Raw genomic sequence first — 17,174 nt, forward strand, 5'->3', positions numbered from 1 at the left:
AGAGCCCTGAGATATATTTATTTTTTTAATTACTTTTGTTTCAGCAACATTAAATTTAAAAACTGTACTTTTGAGTTAAAATATATATTTATACTTTTAATAAATGACAAATTAAAAAGGCATGAACATTTTTTTTTATCGAAAAAATATTGAACCGTGTCACTAAAGTATCGAACCGAACCGAACCGTGAATTTTGTGTATCGTTGCACCCCTAGTGTTGATGGGAGCCATATCTTTGGTCAGGTGATAAGTAATAGCCTCCGTAATTTCTTTGTGCCTGCGGGAGTTCGACGTGTATAGGGAAGCGCTGTATAAGGTTCCCGTTATTGATGTTTGGGTGGTTGACTGGGAGGGATTTTCTCCTGTCACTTTCTCGTGAGACCTGACGTGCTCTCTGTTGTTTTTTCCCTGCTAATTTTAGCATCACATGGCACAGCTTCTGTATCACGTGGTATAAGGCTCCGCCGTTGTCATTTGTTGAGCAGGAAGAGTGAGCGCTTGTTTTCATGCACGTCTTTTTTTTTTCTTTTTTTTTAAATCGTTGTCATTTGGAAAATGAGATCGCACATAAGTATGAATCGAGATCGCGATTTTCTAACGATTAATCGTGCAGCCCTACAAAATATACACAAAATACCATGCTCCCAGTCACATTGACGTGCATATAGCACCAACCAAAATGTTATGACACTCATGTAGACAGCTGGATTGATGAAAATAAACATGTCTATTATTTTAGACATGTGACATAAATACCCTCTGTATGAAACACATTCAGCTACTGATTAAAAACAAACAAAAACATCCTAATCAATCCTCAGGTCTAGAATTTCTTTACACTCAATAAACACAGACAATGGAATACGTGGTTGAAATTGCAAGCTTTATTTTACAACTCCAATACTTTAGTCTCCTCATAAATCAACATAAATATTGCCTGCAGTGAATCAAGTTGTGAACACATGCTGCCAAATCTTATCAGGAAATCAATGTTATCATTGTCTGGAAACATGCCATGGAGAAGTCTTACAGCTGCCACACATCAGTCCCACACCACCATGCTACAGTGGCAGCCAATGAGGTGTCGGAGCTCTTGAGACCATTTCTGAATTGATTTCTGAGGAAATAATGAACTCCCCAATAATGCTGACAGTCTTCTCAGAAACTTGCATGTCTCCAGAGAACTTTTACTCTTATCATGGCTGAGGTGACAGATTGGATAGGAGTGGATTGAAGGACTGGTTTCCGTCTTACTGAGAAGCTTAAATTACAAGCTGACTGTCAATCTTTATGGAGAAATATGTTCTCTCCAACATTATAATCTTCTCCCACGTCATTGTTCCTGAAATAATCTGCTGCCCTCAATATAAGCCCCATGATACCTTTCTACAGACGGCAGGTCACACTTGATGAAATGGGACAGCACTGCTAAAAGTATCCTAATGATTCAGGGTGAGAGACTAATAACAGGTTTACAGGGAAACTAGCATCCAGTTATTTTTGTGTGGGCTAACATTTCAGGACTCCTCATCACTCACTAAGGTAAATTTTTAGAAATACATATCAATACACTGTCCAGACAGTCACTACTTGTAAATTATGCTTGCTGATAAATCATATTCTGTGTGGGCAGAATGCTCATTTGGGATACGTCTTATTTTCTTGACCTGTCTCTATTAGTTAGTGCAGCAATCCTTGACTGTCACAGCTTCCCATTTTCTCTTTGAGAGCCTTCTATCCCTGGACTTCTTGGAGTAATAAGACAAACCAAGATGTGCTGGCAAAAAAGTGCAAAAGAAAGTGTTCTATTTGAAACGGGGTACACTCAAGGAGAAAGTGAAAGGTACTGAAGTGCAAGTACAGAAAACTTGATGGTACTTTTTTCCCCCCAGCATCAAAATTTTGGGTTATTACCTCAAAATGTCTATGTGCTCACTCAAACTTCTGAGTAAGCTGAAACTTTTGGATAATAACCAAAAGTTTTGACTTATGGATGACAATTTTTTTTCAGTGACAGAAACAAATTTCAGCAGTTGGCAGCATGTGTACCGATTAGGGTCTTCAATAAATTATTACTCATATTCTAATTATTAGTAACTATTATTGGATTAGACACTCATTTGCAGAAGCTGACACACAACTTCACACAGCACTGCTGCATGCAAACAGCTCCTCCTGTCACTAGCACCTAAACATGCCACTAGCAGCTAAACAGTAATGCACAAACCTATCTTTATGAGACATTTTGCAGGTTAGTAAAGGTTCAGTTTAAAAATAATAAAGTTATCATAAATATTAACTTAGTCAGTGGACATGTTAATGTTAGCAATTTTATCAAGGTTAACATTTAGGACCCATTATACCTCTTGTCCAGTGCCTCATGAACATCACCGTACAACAAAGCTGAATTGAAATTGATGTCACCACTTCTGTGCATTGGGCACCTCTTAATTTTTGTAACCTTGTGTGGTGTGCTCCTGCCACAGCAGCTGCAGTTTTTATTGCTTTTTTAATGCTATATCGGTACAGAAGCTCAGAGATTTGGAGATTATACTGCAGGAGCTGTTGGAACAGTTTGAAAAGATGGAATATTGTGGAAAAAAACTTTGGGAAAAAAAACTGCAGGTATTCTGCTTCTGGTTTTGAATTATTTCACCATTTCTGATATAGAAGCAAGAGTTCCAAGACCCATTTTTCAGGTGAATACTGAAGGGGATATCCACTCTGTAATGGTGAACATAAATGTATGCGGCTGATGATGTCACCAGGAGGGTGTGGAGAAAACAATATGGAGACAGTAAAAAGTGTAATAGTCCTCCTAAAGTCCCTGATTGAAGCTGAGAAAACTGCCAGAAACCAGACAGAAATTGTGACATATTTGATCAGCGATGAAACCAAGTCACCAGAAAAACAGGAAATAGATATGGCTGCAGCTGAATGCTTTTGCACAGAACAGTATTGTTATAATTTTTATTTAAAAACAATTATGCCTCTTCATTTGATCACTTTCTTCACGTGGTATCAAAAATTGTATCAAATGGTATCCAGCATTTTCTTAAGTATTGTGACAAACCCAGACGTTAGTAAAGGTGGTGCTACAGGTGGTGGCCAGGCTGCTTGTTTGAGAAACCCAATTATACCCTATAGAACAAAAACTGAATTATTAAAAATACCATTTGCATCTTGAAGCTCTGCTGCTGGTCAGAGGATTAGCACCATTTGAAGAAAATTGGTTGGGATTCAACCAGCAGAGAATGAGTGGAGTGGATATTGTTGCATAAGTATTCTGGATGTTTCCTGAGTCATGCTTATAGGTCTCTTAAGAACACAAGCTGCAAATTGATCGCCTATTAACATACTATAACAGTGAGCCCCAGCTATATTTTCTTCCCAGAGACCATGTATTTGTTAACCATGGAAAAGGCCACAAAAAAGGTTTTTAAGTCAATCAGAAATGTCACTAAAAATAGAAGAATAAGAATTTTTGGTTATATCAAAAATGTATTTTTGGTTATAATAACCCCCCCCCCCAAAAAAAAACAAAAACAAAAAAAACGTAGCCTCACTTTTTAAAGCCCATCTTCTGTCTCGTTCCTAAAAAACAATACATTTGTTTTTGCTTCTTGTCATTGCTCCTGGATGCAATTTCAAGACTTGATTAAATTATTTAGATTTTAGCAGGGAAGGATAGTAAGTGGTGGCAGTGTGGGAGCAGAAGGGGAGCACCTACCGCTCCAGAGGAATTGATGCCAGATGGTGTTCTCATTTAAGAAATTACGTAGCAAAATGAAGGTGAGAAATGGACTTGGCGGAGTGTGGTTGTCCTTCTAGGCACATGGACACACACACTCATACAAGTGCAGTCTCAAGGTTTTAGGATCATTATTCAAATGTGTAATGGTTGTGTTTTTTCATGAATAAAATTCCACAGGTGGCTGAATATACAGTAATTTAGGTAATTTATCAGCTGCTAATCTGGCCAGCTCAGGCTCGCTTATCCAAAGGGAAGAAATGTGCGTTCAGATGGATAGTTCCTTTGGGAAGCTTGCAGTTATGTTTCAGTGGAGAAAATACACCTCAGAAGGAAGATTATATGATGAGCAAGAAACATATACCATATTATATTTTACTTGTTATGACTACTTTCCCTCAAGTGCTGAAATAGCAAATAGGAGCTATTCAGTGATATATCAAGCTAGATAAGCGTAGCTATAAAATGAGCACTTCTCATCGCTGCTGTGTGGGGTGTTTCTAAAGGACTCAGTATTTGGTTGTTAGAGTCACTACTACAGGATTCAAAGGTTTATTTTGTGGTTAGGTGAGTGTTTCCTTCTTGAGTGACTGAGTACTTTATATCAAACACATACACACTCATGGACCTCTTTATTAGGTATATGGTTGTGATTGTGGTTCAAGAGTTGGCAGTTCGTCTTGTAATCAGAAGGTTGCCGGTTCGAGCCCCGGCTCCGACAGTCTCCATCGTTGTGTCCTTGGGCAAAACACTTCACCCGTTGCCTACTGGTGGTGGTCAGAGGGCCCGGTGGCGGCAGTGTCCGACAGCCTCGCCTCTATCAGTGCGCCCCAGGGCAGCTGTGGCTACAATGTAGCTGCCATCACCAGTGTGTGAATGTGTGGATGACTGAATGTAGTGTAAAGCGCTTTGGGGTCCATAGGGACTAAGTAAAGCGCTATACAAATACAGGCTATATATCCTATGAGTATCGTGTAGAACTGCCTTTTACCCTCAGACCTGCTTTTATCCTTTGTGTCATGGATTCAACAAGGTCCTGGAAACATGTTGGTCCACATTGACATGATGTGGAAATCTTTGATGGAAATCTGTCAGCTTCACATGCATGTTGTGAATCTCCCGGTCCATCAGATCACTCTCCAGTCCTCTAATGGATTGAGATCGGGTGACTGTGGAGGTCATATCAGTTTAACCGTATTTGAGCTTTGTGATATCCAAGCAGCCATCATAAGATGGATACATTGTGGTCATGGAGGGATGGACATCATCACCAACGATACTGTGGTGTTTAAATGATGCTCAGTTGGTATAAAAGGGGCCAAAGAGTGCCACGAAAATATCCCCCATACTGTTACACCACCACCATCTGAACTAAACTATTGATACGAGGCAGAATAGATCCATGTTTTCATGTTGTTTACAACAAATAATGGTGTGATTTGAAATCTCAGCATCCTGCTCTTAAAAGACAGGAGTGGAACCCCAGAGTTGTCTACTGTTTATTTTGGCATCAAAGAAGAGCACTTATTTTCTCTTCTTTGGACAATCAGCAGTTACTGAAATACTCATACCAGCCTTTCTGGCAACATCAACCATGCCAGTTCAATCACTTAAAATCACCTTTCTTCTCCATTCTACACTGGGTTTTAATAAGAGCAGGGTGCCTTGATCGTGTCTACATCCCTAAATGCACTGAGTTGCTGCCATGTGATTGGCTTATTAGACATATGAGTTAATGAGCACTTAAATAGTTGTGTCTAATAAAGTGGCGGGTGAGTGTACACAGTGGCAGGCTAAGCATGACCTCCCTCTGCAGGATAAGAACCTCAATGTGTATACCACTCAGGAAAAGCACCCACACCATTATTGATGGGATAGATGACTGAACACATATCAGGTGAGTCTGTCAGTAATTGTTCTTTGGGGACAGTTTTTGTGTTTGAGTTTGTTAGGCATTATTTTGGCGGTTTTGGTGGTTTTACTGCTTGGAAATTACATTGTTTGAATATTTAACTTCAAACAAATTGGTGCAAATTGTTAACAGTTAAGTTATACTTTCTATATCCGGAAGTTTATTGGAGTCAGTTCAAATGTCCCAGTGACTTAAATTTCCTCATACGACCGTGAGCACGAGGGACACTGGATGCCTGCATGCCTGCCCAATTTTTTGTGATCGTGCCAACTCGTCTGGAGAGAATTTACATTACAATCCACAAACTTTGGATGCTTCCTAGACGGCTGACTTAAGGCAGATGTCAAAATAAAACAAGAATGACTACAACTGCTACTCAGCCGTCGTGTCTCCCCAACTCTCCTGTTTCTGCAATGGAGTATAATTTAGGCTTTAAAGCCGAAAGCTTTACACAGACCCTGATGAAAATTCTCATCAAGCAAAGCTAGCATATGTAGCACCATAAAGACCTGGAATTGTATGGTTCATAATGAGTACTGTTCACTTTTTCTATACATTTCTGACCTAACAAGTGCCACAAAGTACAGGTTGCACTGCGTATATGGAACACCACACAATTATCAACAGTCGCCAGATGGAAAATATTTACATATGGCCCAACATGGCCCCATCTTATAACCTACAAGACCCCAAGGGCCCATTGCGAGGATCCTATTGTATGCCAAACACGACGTGGACCGCCCCCAGATGTCCTGTGTCCTGTAAGAACAGTTCTAGGCAGGTGGTTTTAATGTTGTGGCTCATTGGTTTGTATCCACTGTGGAAAGAGAATTATGTCTACAATCATCTGATAATATCTGTAGTTTACAGTCCTTCCAGTGAATAATGTCCTCTGTGTGTACTCTGGCTCCCCAGTGACAACAAATCAGTCACTGGGCAACTAATACTCATCTCAGCTGTCTGCACTGATAAGCACTCTCTGTCTTTCATGATGAACCTAGAAGATGAAGTAAGGTTATACTGTTTACATTTACTTTTTTGTGTGAGATCAAATGTGAGAATTCTCTCTTTTTTGACAATGAATAAAGCCGGAAACTTTAATCTTCCAAAAAGTCTAAATCACATTCTTCTACTTTATCAAGTATAAGGTGCTATAAAGTCGTAATTCACACATGCTTTTGCCTCTAACAGGGCTTTGCAGGATTAAAAATCATCTTCTGGCTTCCAGCTTCAGCTAGAAGCTTTCACATATGGTAATTTTCATAATGATATGATCACTTACTTTACTGGGAAAATTAAACTATGAACTTAAAATTTGCTATCTAGCTCAGATCCCTAGAGTAGGAGGGTGTCACATAAGGCCTCTGAAAAAAAGAACTGCGGGATGACACCTCTTCCCTGGAGCGTCAGGAGTTTCCCCAAAGACATCTTATTCATGTCGCCTCTCTGGAATACATACTTTTTCTTCTGTCCTCAAACTATTTCTTAGTACCAAAAAAAAAAAAAAAAAGAAATATGTGATCTGTTCCAGACTTGCAGGCAAAGATCCTTGGTCAAGAGGGGTTCGAAAATATAAACTTGAAAGGCACTTTCATGTCTTTGTGGTTTTTTGGGCAGAGAGATTTTCTACATTTCGCTTTTTGAGTTTGGCCATAAGAGGACATCACATTCCTTTTCAGGTACTCCCGTTTTCAAAGTAAGAAATATGCTTTGGTCCAGGGGAATGCATGTTTTCCTTAAACTAGACAATTCACATCTCAATACAACTAATAGGCTACGCCATACCCTTAGAAAACCCCAACTGAAGTATGCATATTTTGAAGAAACAACACTTATTTTCAAAGATCACAATGCAAACATGTTGCAAAAGTTGTTTAAAGTGTCTATAGATGTTTTTTTCCACAATGAAGAGAAGAAACTACAAAGACGCTGCTCTCACCACTATAAAAACTGTCATTGTGATCAAACAAATTTTAGTACAGCCTACATGAAGAAGCCAAGAAATGACTTCAATCGACATCAGCATGTCTGCATATGTGATCAGAGTTAATTAAACAGACTAAATCGAAACAAACAAACAAAAACAAAGCAGAACTGCTTTGAAAATGGACTTAAATCGGTAGCAGTTGTCTTGTTTTGTTTTTTTTACCATCTGCGAGACTGGGTTTCTATTGCCAAAACACTGAGGACTACAAAGGTTGGACTACATATATAAACAAAATATTTCAATCCCAATCAAGACTTTAGCAGATGCTATAGGTATAAACTTCATCAGTCTATTTTCTCAACCACTATCTGGAGCCTATTCCAGATAAAATTTGGCAACAGTTGAGATACACCACTGGACTGTCAAGACATCACAAGACTAACACAGGGAGACAGGTATCTACTCCCACATCCACAAGAGTCATGTGAAAAAGAAGGTTTTCACAGAACTGTAAGTACACCCCTACTGTCTCCACAGGAATTAAGAGGGTAAGTAGAGGCAAGTGCTGCTAATCAAAAGCACTTCATTAACTGATCATTAGCAAGTATGACCATCTCTATAAATACAGAAGTTTTGGCAGTTTGCTGGGCTGGAGCATTCAATTGTGTGCTAACACAATGCCAAGGAGGAAAGACATCAGCAATTATCTCAGTGAAGCAATTGTTGCTGCCCGTCAGTCGGGGAAGGGTTATAAGGCCAATTGCAAACAATCTGAAGTCCATCATTCGACAGTGAGAAAGATAATTCACAAGGGGAAAACATTTAAGAGTGTTGCCAGACTTTCCAGGAGTGGACATCCTAGCAAAAACATACTGCTACGCAATGTTCAGGAAAATTGCAAATAACTCAAAAGCTACATCTCTGACTCTACAGGCCTCACTTAGCATATTAAATGTTAAAGTTCATGACATTACAAATAGAAAAAGACAGAACAAACATGGCTCATTTGGGAGGGTTGCCAGGAGAAAAGCCTGCCCTGTTCTGGCAACACAGCTTAGGTTTGCAAATTTGTATCTGAACAAACCACAACACTTCTGGATCAATGTTCTTCGCACAGGTGAGATGTTTGACAATAATGCACAGCACCATGTCTGGAGAAAACCAAACACAGAATTTAAGGATGAACACCTCATACCAACTGTCAAGTAGAGACATGGAGGGGTGATGCTTTGGCCTTGTTTTGCAGGCACAGGACCTAGGCACCTTGCAGTCCTTGAGTGGGCAATGAAGTCTCTGTATACAAAAGTGTTCTAGAGTCAGTTTGGGGCAAGCTTTAACTGCCAGACAGATGGCCTCACATTTGAGTCAAGCAACAGGAATATGTTCCCCCCCACACACCACCAAATCAGGACCGAATGGCTGGAAAAGAAAATAATCAAGGTGTTGTAATGTAACAGTCAAAGTCAAGACCTCAACCTGACTGAAATGCCGTGGCAGGACCGAGAGAGGTCCTCTCTTGAGTTGTTGCCGTAAATGAATGCCAGAAAAACCTCACGAACTGAAGTAAAACTGTAACGAAGAGTGGGCCAAAGTTTCCCCTCGATGATGTGAATAATAAAGTCATATAGGAAAAGATTATTTCAAGTTATAGCTGCTAAAGGTGGCTGTTGACTATTGAATGATTTTCACAGGACTGCAGAACGTCCTATGAAAACTTTTTCACATGACTGCAATTAAAAGTCAAGACTTTACCTGGCTGATAACCAAAACAAGGTTTCCTCAACACATCGAACTGGAAACTATTCAAACATAAAAGAAACGGTCATTCCATTAAACTAATTGCTTCAGGTTTACCAAGCAGCATGTTTTTTGCAGTGTCACCCTTCTGTTAATGGCAGAGAAAGCTGGGCAAAGCATCCCAAACTATTACATCAAAAAGCTAAGCCCTTCAGTCTACAGGCTGCACAGAGGCTGAGTGTTTCACACACAGCTCTATCTAGAAATGCAGGAAAAACTCCACCTTGAGCATTTCTTTCTGTGACACAGTAAATGGAGGAAAATTGCTGCTGTTACTACAGCTTTTCATCTGGTGACACTGGACTGTTTGTTGTGTCACAGTTCATGCAATTCTAAAGAAATGCCTGGGCGAGAGGTCCCGAAAAGCACATTGCTTTTATTTTTCCTATTCTTTAATGAATAACAATTAAAAAAGGAGGATAGCATTGTGCAAAAAAATAACAGAGGACAGAGAGATATTGGTATCAAGAGGAAAACATCTGATATGATGATTTTTGCTGTTATGTATCATTTCATTACTCATAGGAATGCAGCAAGGAAAAAGTGTGTATATGTCCTACTTAAACACTCATATGTCATATGTGGGGACATTGAGCTTAAAAAAAAAAGGCTCTGTGCTACAGATCTGCGCCTAGTTTTTAACCTACATATCTTGAATTTTCGTGTTCAGATTGTCTTTCTGTTGCTCATACGTGCCAACAATTACGACCTGCATATCATCTCGATATGATCGTCTGCCGTGCCAGATGTGTCAGAACAGAGTATCAAAAACTGAATGACGCAGCGCTCAGAAGGTAACACATGAATAAAAAAAAAAATCTAAACTCATCTCTTCTCTTGTTCTTGTCTTTAAGCAAAATAATAATCCCATGTGTAGGGATTTTTGTGTGTTTTTCTTTTTTTTTTTTTAGATAGAGAGAGAAGAGTTTGAGGGCTGAAAGAAAGTGAGACAGGAAGACTGAAGTTGGGATGAGCCGCAAAACAAAAAAAAAAAAACAATAAAAAGGAAAGAAAGAATGAAAGAAGTTGCCCTAAGGAGTGGAATATGGAGAAAAATGCATCTTCAGCGGGGACTACTTTAGGAAGATGATAATCAGCTTTTACAAACTTTTTTTTTTAAAAGTAAATGGTGCATACTGTAATTTTATGCCTGCCGTCATTATAGTGGCTATAAACACACAGTATGAGCTTGCAAACATAAGGTCTCTTTTCTTTCTTAACGGCAGTCTTAAGTAAATGCCATTCATGCTGTTGTTCTGTAGTAGTAGTGATGATGACATACAGCATTAGGCCAGTTACCACTTTACAGGCTGTGTATATTTCAAGATGCATCACCAATACCAAACACACACACCTAAATATAATGTAACAGAATCATTAATGATTAGTTTACTCTGCTCTAGCTCCAAACCCATGAAGGCTCACTGAAGCTTATTATTAAACGTCTTAAATTTATTCTCATAAGCAGTCACAGCTCTGATCGATTTGTTTGTATCCTCCACCAATGGTGCTGCCTATTTAAGAGATTGCATTTAGTTCAAGTCTACTGAGCCACGCCAGACTACAGTATTGGATCATCTATTTTAAACACAGCAATCCTCTGGACTCTTTCAAAGGCGTTACTGGGAGGGGAGGGAAAAAAAGCATTAATAAATTATGCTTCGTGGATTGTCGTTCACTATAAGCTGGAAGAGGTCGATACAACATCGAAGCAACCCCCTGCACAGACATGTATTTATCACAACTTCATTCTTTTAATGGAGCGGTTCCTCCTCGGGAGAAAAAAAATCCTATACAGTCTTTTATTTATTTTTATTTTTAATCAAGCAGTGTGTGTGCTATTGCCACTCTGCCTTGTGGAGTGGACTGCAGAGCGCAGTTAAAATTCAGAGCAAGTATTTAGAGAGGCCAGCACTTGCTCTTCGCTGGACGTTCAAGAGTAGCCCAAGTTAAAAAAAAAAAAAAAGGGGGGGGGGGGTGTTGGGGTCTTCCAGCTCTCTCACACACCAAAGCTAAAAAAAAAAAAAAAAAAAAGAACACACCACCTCATATTCCCTGCACCATCCAGAAAAACTTCCGAGCCCGGTTCTCTGTAAGTAGCTAGAAAAGGTTCAAAACTTACCACCCCCATGTCCAGCTGCTCGGTAGTCAGAGAGGGAGCCGCTCCTGACAGACGAAAGGAGCACAGTATCGGCACCAGGAGCAGCAACAGCATCTCTGGAGAAATATTCCTCATCCACTTGTGAAGAACCTGATGCACCATGATGCCCTGTGACAGGCTGATCCTGCAGGGCTTACATGGATTCCGACAGCCGCATCCACGGGATAAATCACACGCTGACACTCTAAAATGTGCCCGGATAAAAGTCTACCTCACTGTTGAGCGCAAACACATAAAACACATTAAAATGGGCGCAGGAACAGTTGAGAGCATCAGAGCAGTTTGTGTCTTGCTGTGTTACTAACACCCGGGGCATCAAAAATGAGAGACGCTGACTGATCTCCTCTTATCTCAAGTCCATCAGAGGTGAAGCGAGAAGCGCGAGCTCCCCGTTCGATGGTTGGGTCTCGCGCACTGAAGCAGCTGCCAGCTGCGTGCGTCTGCCTGAAGGAGACTCGAGCGGTCTCAAGACGGACGCAACAACCAATTGAACTTCCGTGAAAGTTTCAAAATAAAAGTCCCACGGCTTCGTAAAGCCCTGTAAAGTAAAAGTCAATCGAGGGAATTATAAATACAAGCGTAATTTTACTGCACGTTGCCCCGAATCTAAAAGTACAAAATATACGTAAAACACAAGCGACAAAAAAGGAGGTGGGATGCAAGGTAATATTATCTTTGGTTTGTTTACTTGTTTACAGTTACACAAAGTTCACAGACAGATTTAACATGTTGTTTTTATGACGTAATAGTACTATTAATTTATTCAATTACATTTATGAAAAGAATCACTTTAATTTAGTGTAATGCTAAATGTGATATATATGGCATCCAGTCTCCATTTTATTAGCAGAACAACAAAATATTCTAATCAATTAAAACAAATTATATATGTTTGATTCTAATAAGTGAACATAATTTTAAAAAAAAAATAAGTAGATTGCCTAATTAACAAGGTGTCATTGCTAGTTTTACTTTTGTTCAGGGTTGTCATAAAGGTCTATGCACATCTGTACAAAATACTCTATTTTATTAACGTATTTATTTGTTTACAAGCCCGACTTTCCGCCTCCATGGTAACAAAATTCCCACGTAGTCATCTCACATTTACAATGTCCTTTACGTAGTTTTCATGTGTGCTTTTATTTTGGAATTCTGTTCCCAAATTTCCTTTGGGCTGCTATATTTCTTTCCTGTGACTTTATTTAAACAGCTGTGAGAAAATTTGAATTGGCTTGAGACACCTTTCATTCAATCTCTTTTGACTGGAATCGTGATTCATCAGAAAGTGAAAGGTCAGTGCCCCGAAGAAACCAATTAAAAGATCAGTTAAAATGTGATGCAACATGATGCCGAAAAACATCACTGAGTGAGCACTGCTGACTAAAATACTTCTGACTCCAGACCCAGGCTACTTTGCTCAGAAGTTTTAGTGAGGGGGGTTGGATATGATTTAAAGAGATTAATTGTGAATTATGAATAATTATGAATTATTAATTATGAATAAACATCAGAAATTTCTAAACTACAAAACATTAAAACACACGTGATATTTACCGTTTTCACTTCTGGTGTATAGACCCCAATATGAAAGCTGTTCACTCTCATGAATTGTCCTAAGGCTAGACATTGAATCCTTATTAGGTTTAGAGGTGTTGACCTGAAAATGACCCAACAAAACAGCACCGAAACCTTCCTGCATTTAAAAAACAACAACACCATTTTCTTGGAGCAGTTTTAAAAAGCACATGATTGTTTCTATTGTGCTATTGCTTAGAATAACTGCTCACTGTGGCTTCTTTATCGTCAGGGTGGATCGTGCATTTAAAACGTGAATCATAATGCAGATATACGTGCACACCTCGGTGGCCACCCACATCCAGGCGCCCATATTCGAGCGTCTTAATCATTCTGTGTCTACTTTGATAGACAGTCTCCTTAACCTAACCACAGTGTCACTAATGATTCACAGCTCTCCTTTATTGTACCACGGCCTCATGACTCGACTGCAAAGAAATGCACAATGATTGCCAGGCGCACACATTCACAAATTAAGCTTATTCAATTGATCTGCGCTTGTAACCACTTCAAACCATTTTTCTGTGTACATTTTCTAATAGATATATCATTATTTTTTCACTGGCAGACCTAGTCGACTGGTGCCATTAGAGTCCCAGAATGTGCAGGGAAACAAACAGGAAGGAACTGACATCCAATTAAGAACACATATCAGCACAAGCTTGTTCCTTGAAGTGGTGAATGTGCACGCCTGTGAGATGCAAAGATTTCGCTCCCTTCATTACACTAATGTTTTCGTTTGTTTTCAAAGCAAAACGGGGGAGCATAAAATGTGCTGAAATCAGGGAGATAATCTGCAAATATTACAATGTGGAAAACACTGACAGTAAATGCTCAATACAGCTCAGTTTGCCTGAGCTTTGCTTTATTTGACGAAAGACAAATGGATTGATTTATTAATAATATTATATTATGAACACCCACCGGCTAATCTGGAAACTTTTACTATCAACTGACCCATCAATTGGTCCAAATAAATGACCAGTGACAGAAGCGGTCAATATCTTCTTGGCAAGTTGCTTGTCTCATTCAGATCCATTCCAGCAGTCATTCATCACTGGTTCACAAAGAAAACTTTTTTTTCTATCAGCATTAAGTTCTGCTGTGTTAGTGCTAAATGCTCAAAACTTCCCGACGACAGAGGGATTTCAGTGCTAGTCACATACATCTCATTGCGACAACATTATGATAATTGTAGCGTCTGAATATTGTCTCACAGCATGTCTGTTGGCAAAAAGAAGCTTCAGTCATTCAGTTTGATATTAACAGAAGGTTAAAATACCCATTTACTTGTCTCAGTCTGCTGTGGGCACTGGCTTTCACCTTCAAACTATTTTCCAGAGAAATTTAGCTAATTTTCTCTGGTCAGATCGTACAATTATAGAAAAATCTATTGCCCAGTGTGGACGTGGGAGGAATTGGCTGGTATTGTAATGCATGTATTTTAATATTTGTTGAGGCATATTGTGCCAAGTTGGCGGCTGCGATGCCTTTTGCATTGATAAATGTCAACTTGAATTCTATGTCGTCAAGTAATGTCAGGCAAAGTCACGGAGAATTGATGAGCAGATTATTGTGGGACTTAGTGAGATGCTGTTTGAATATGATGACAGTGTTTGATTGTAAATGTTAATAACATAATTCACACCTAATGTGTTTTGTATTCACACCTTCAGCTCTACCTAATGGGCTTTACCATTAGTCAAGTTAACATTGCGGTATTAATACCCGTGAAGCTTTCATTAATGCCTCTGCTTCATCTACTTTCGGTGTTGTTTGAAATGAAGATTCTTCACAGTACTTATGCAAACAGCTCGTCTTTGCACATGGATAACTTAGCTCAAGATACAAGAATACGCATACACAAAAAGGTTTATGATGTTTTATTGACTTGTGTTTAAGGTACTGGTGAAAATCTGCCCCAGGAATTACAATACACTAGGCTGTGCTAAAGCCTTATATATTGATAGGAAAGTTGAAAATTTGTGCAACAATTTATTGAAAAATGTGCAAACTCACATGGACATATACAGTATATAATAATCATTAATTAGTATTTAATTGCTACTTCAAGGAGTGGGAGGAACTGCTGGCTATTTAATCAGGGGTTGCAAAGCCTCTAGAGGACTAGTGTGTGCCAGAATAAAGAATAAAAATAAAAAGACTGGACTGTCAACCTTCTGAACAATTTATTTCTGCCTCCACCACTTGGTCAACCCTCCCAGTCAATAACTGGTGTGACCGCCTTTATTCTTCAACATAGCCTGAACTCTCTTACAAAGCTTTCTTAAAATTTATTTAAGCAGTCTTCAGCAATAGTCCTCCAGACTTCTCATAGGACATTTAAAGTTTTTCTTTGGCTGCCTTTTGTTTTATTCTGTCAAGATGATCCCACACTGCGCCAATAATGGCTCCAGGGAGGCCAATCCATGACTGATAAGAGTTGCATTATGTGCTTTTCTGTACAAGTGGGCTTTTATTCTATTGGCAGTGTGTTTGGGATCATTGTCATTGAAAAATGAAGCTGCTGCCAATCAAATCTGCCATTCCCAGGTGGATTAAAATTGCACGGTACTTTCCTCATTTATAATTGCATTTTTACAAGATCTCCAACACCTCTGGCTGAAACGCAGCCCCAAACCATGACAGGGCGTCCACCGTCATCTATAGGTGACTGTAATGTCAGGGTCCTGGGACTGGGCAACCCAGGATCCCTGGGCAGTCATGGACCTGTGTATTATTATGTATTTTTGGTGTCGTTTTCCCCTTCTCTGTGCGTGTACATATGTGTGTTTCTCTGTGCTGTGTTAGTCTGTCCCACTCATATGTTTAGGCGAGGTATGGGTGTGTATGTCTCAGCGAGAGAAGTACTCTTTTGGCCTGGAATGTCACAGAGTATCACAGAGATGGTGAACTGCTGTGATGTGTGCAGTACTCACCAGAAACGACAGAACAAAGAACCACTACATCCACATAGTGTTCCTGAAAGACCCTGGCAGAAGATAGGTGTGGACCTATTTACCTTTGACCAGCTGTAAAACACAGGGACAAAGTGAGATGGATATGCAAAGTAAAAATGTCACTCCCACAGAGTTTCCAAGTACCCCACCCAAAACTGCGAGTGGACGTATTGTTTCCAAGCCCAGAAGGCTTATTGAGGAATAAAATGAACATTATGTTTTGAGCACATGCTTTGATATAAAAAAAAAATAATTAAAAAAAATGGGAAGAAAAAAAAATATGTTCACTAGAGAGAAATGTGAGTATGCCAAGAAGCATTTTTTTTCTCCCTTTCTTTTTTTCCACTGGTCATGGGCCTTGAGTGGTGTTGTGAGTTACTTTGTTTGCCCCTGTTGTTGAAAAAAAAAAAAAAAAAGGGGGATGTCATGATATGAGTGAACAGTTGTTGTTTAAGGTGCAGTTCATGTGGAAGCCACCGGAGGGTGGTGTGGAGATAATAAAAAAGTGATGGCTAAAACCTAAGACGGTGTCATGTCTGTTCCCTGAAGTAATATCGTAACATTAGTAAACCCTGTTCACCGAAGTCTATTTACCAACATACATAAAGATATTACACATATTACACACGGAAACATTGGAAATCAGTTTTGGCAGGCAAACACTTTTTGGCACAACGCCGGCAATAATTCAATTATCCGTGTAATTAGCTGAGTAATTCCTAAATGCGTGTAGATTAAAGGAAATTATTTTACATGATATGATTGTCTCTGATGAGCCTAAGGTACAAAACGTGCCGCGACGACAATAAGGTTTTTCTAGCTCCTCGAGAATTAAAATGTACAAAAACAACGGAGACATTTCTGGGTCCATTTTAAAGTTTTCACGCTGTGGTGCCAGCGACCGGAAAAACACGCAAGTAAGGGCGGAGTTGAAGGCTAGAAGGCTGTCCACAGCCCATCTGTTTTGTTGATACTCATTGTTTGTTCAATAAAGTTTCTATGGAGAAAAAAAATGGGGCTGTCCACAGCCGCTCACTTCCTGACTACCCGTCCGTCTAAGGACACTACCTTGTGACGTAGGTAGGCAGTG

General features: G+C 39.5%; 1 protein-coding gene across 1 annotated transcript in view; it reads right to left on the reverse strand.

Annotated features, from left to right (window-relative positions):
* Nucleotides 1–12,016, reverse strand: part of mmp17a (matrix metallopeptidase 17a) — a 121,244-nt gene extending 109,228 nt beyond the window's left edge. The window contains exon 1 of the mRNA XM_042223691.1: nt 11,511–12,016. Within this exon, the coding sequence (XP_042079625.1) occupies nt 11,511–11,651 (141 nt within the window). The 5' untranslated portion in view covers nt 11,652–12,016. The remainder of the gene's footprint in view (nt 1–11,510) is intronic.
* Nucleotides 12,017–17,174: the final 5,158 nt, after the last annotated feature.

This window comes from Haplochromis burtoni, unplaced genomic scaffold (genome assembly GCF_018398535.1).
Source record: "Haplochromis burtoni strain Fernald_Lab_line unplaced genomic scaffold, NCSU_Asbu1 Contig_118, whole genome shotgun sequence".
Lineage (NCBI taxonomy): Eukaryota > Metazoa > Chordata > Actinopteri > Cichliformes > Cichlidae > Haplochromis > Haplochromis burtoni.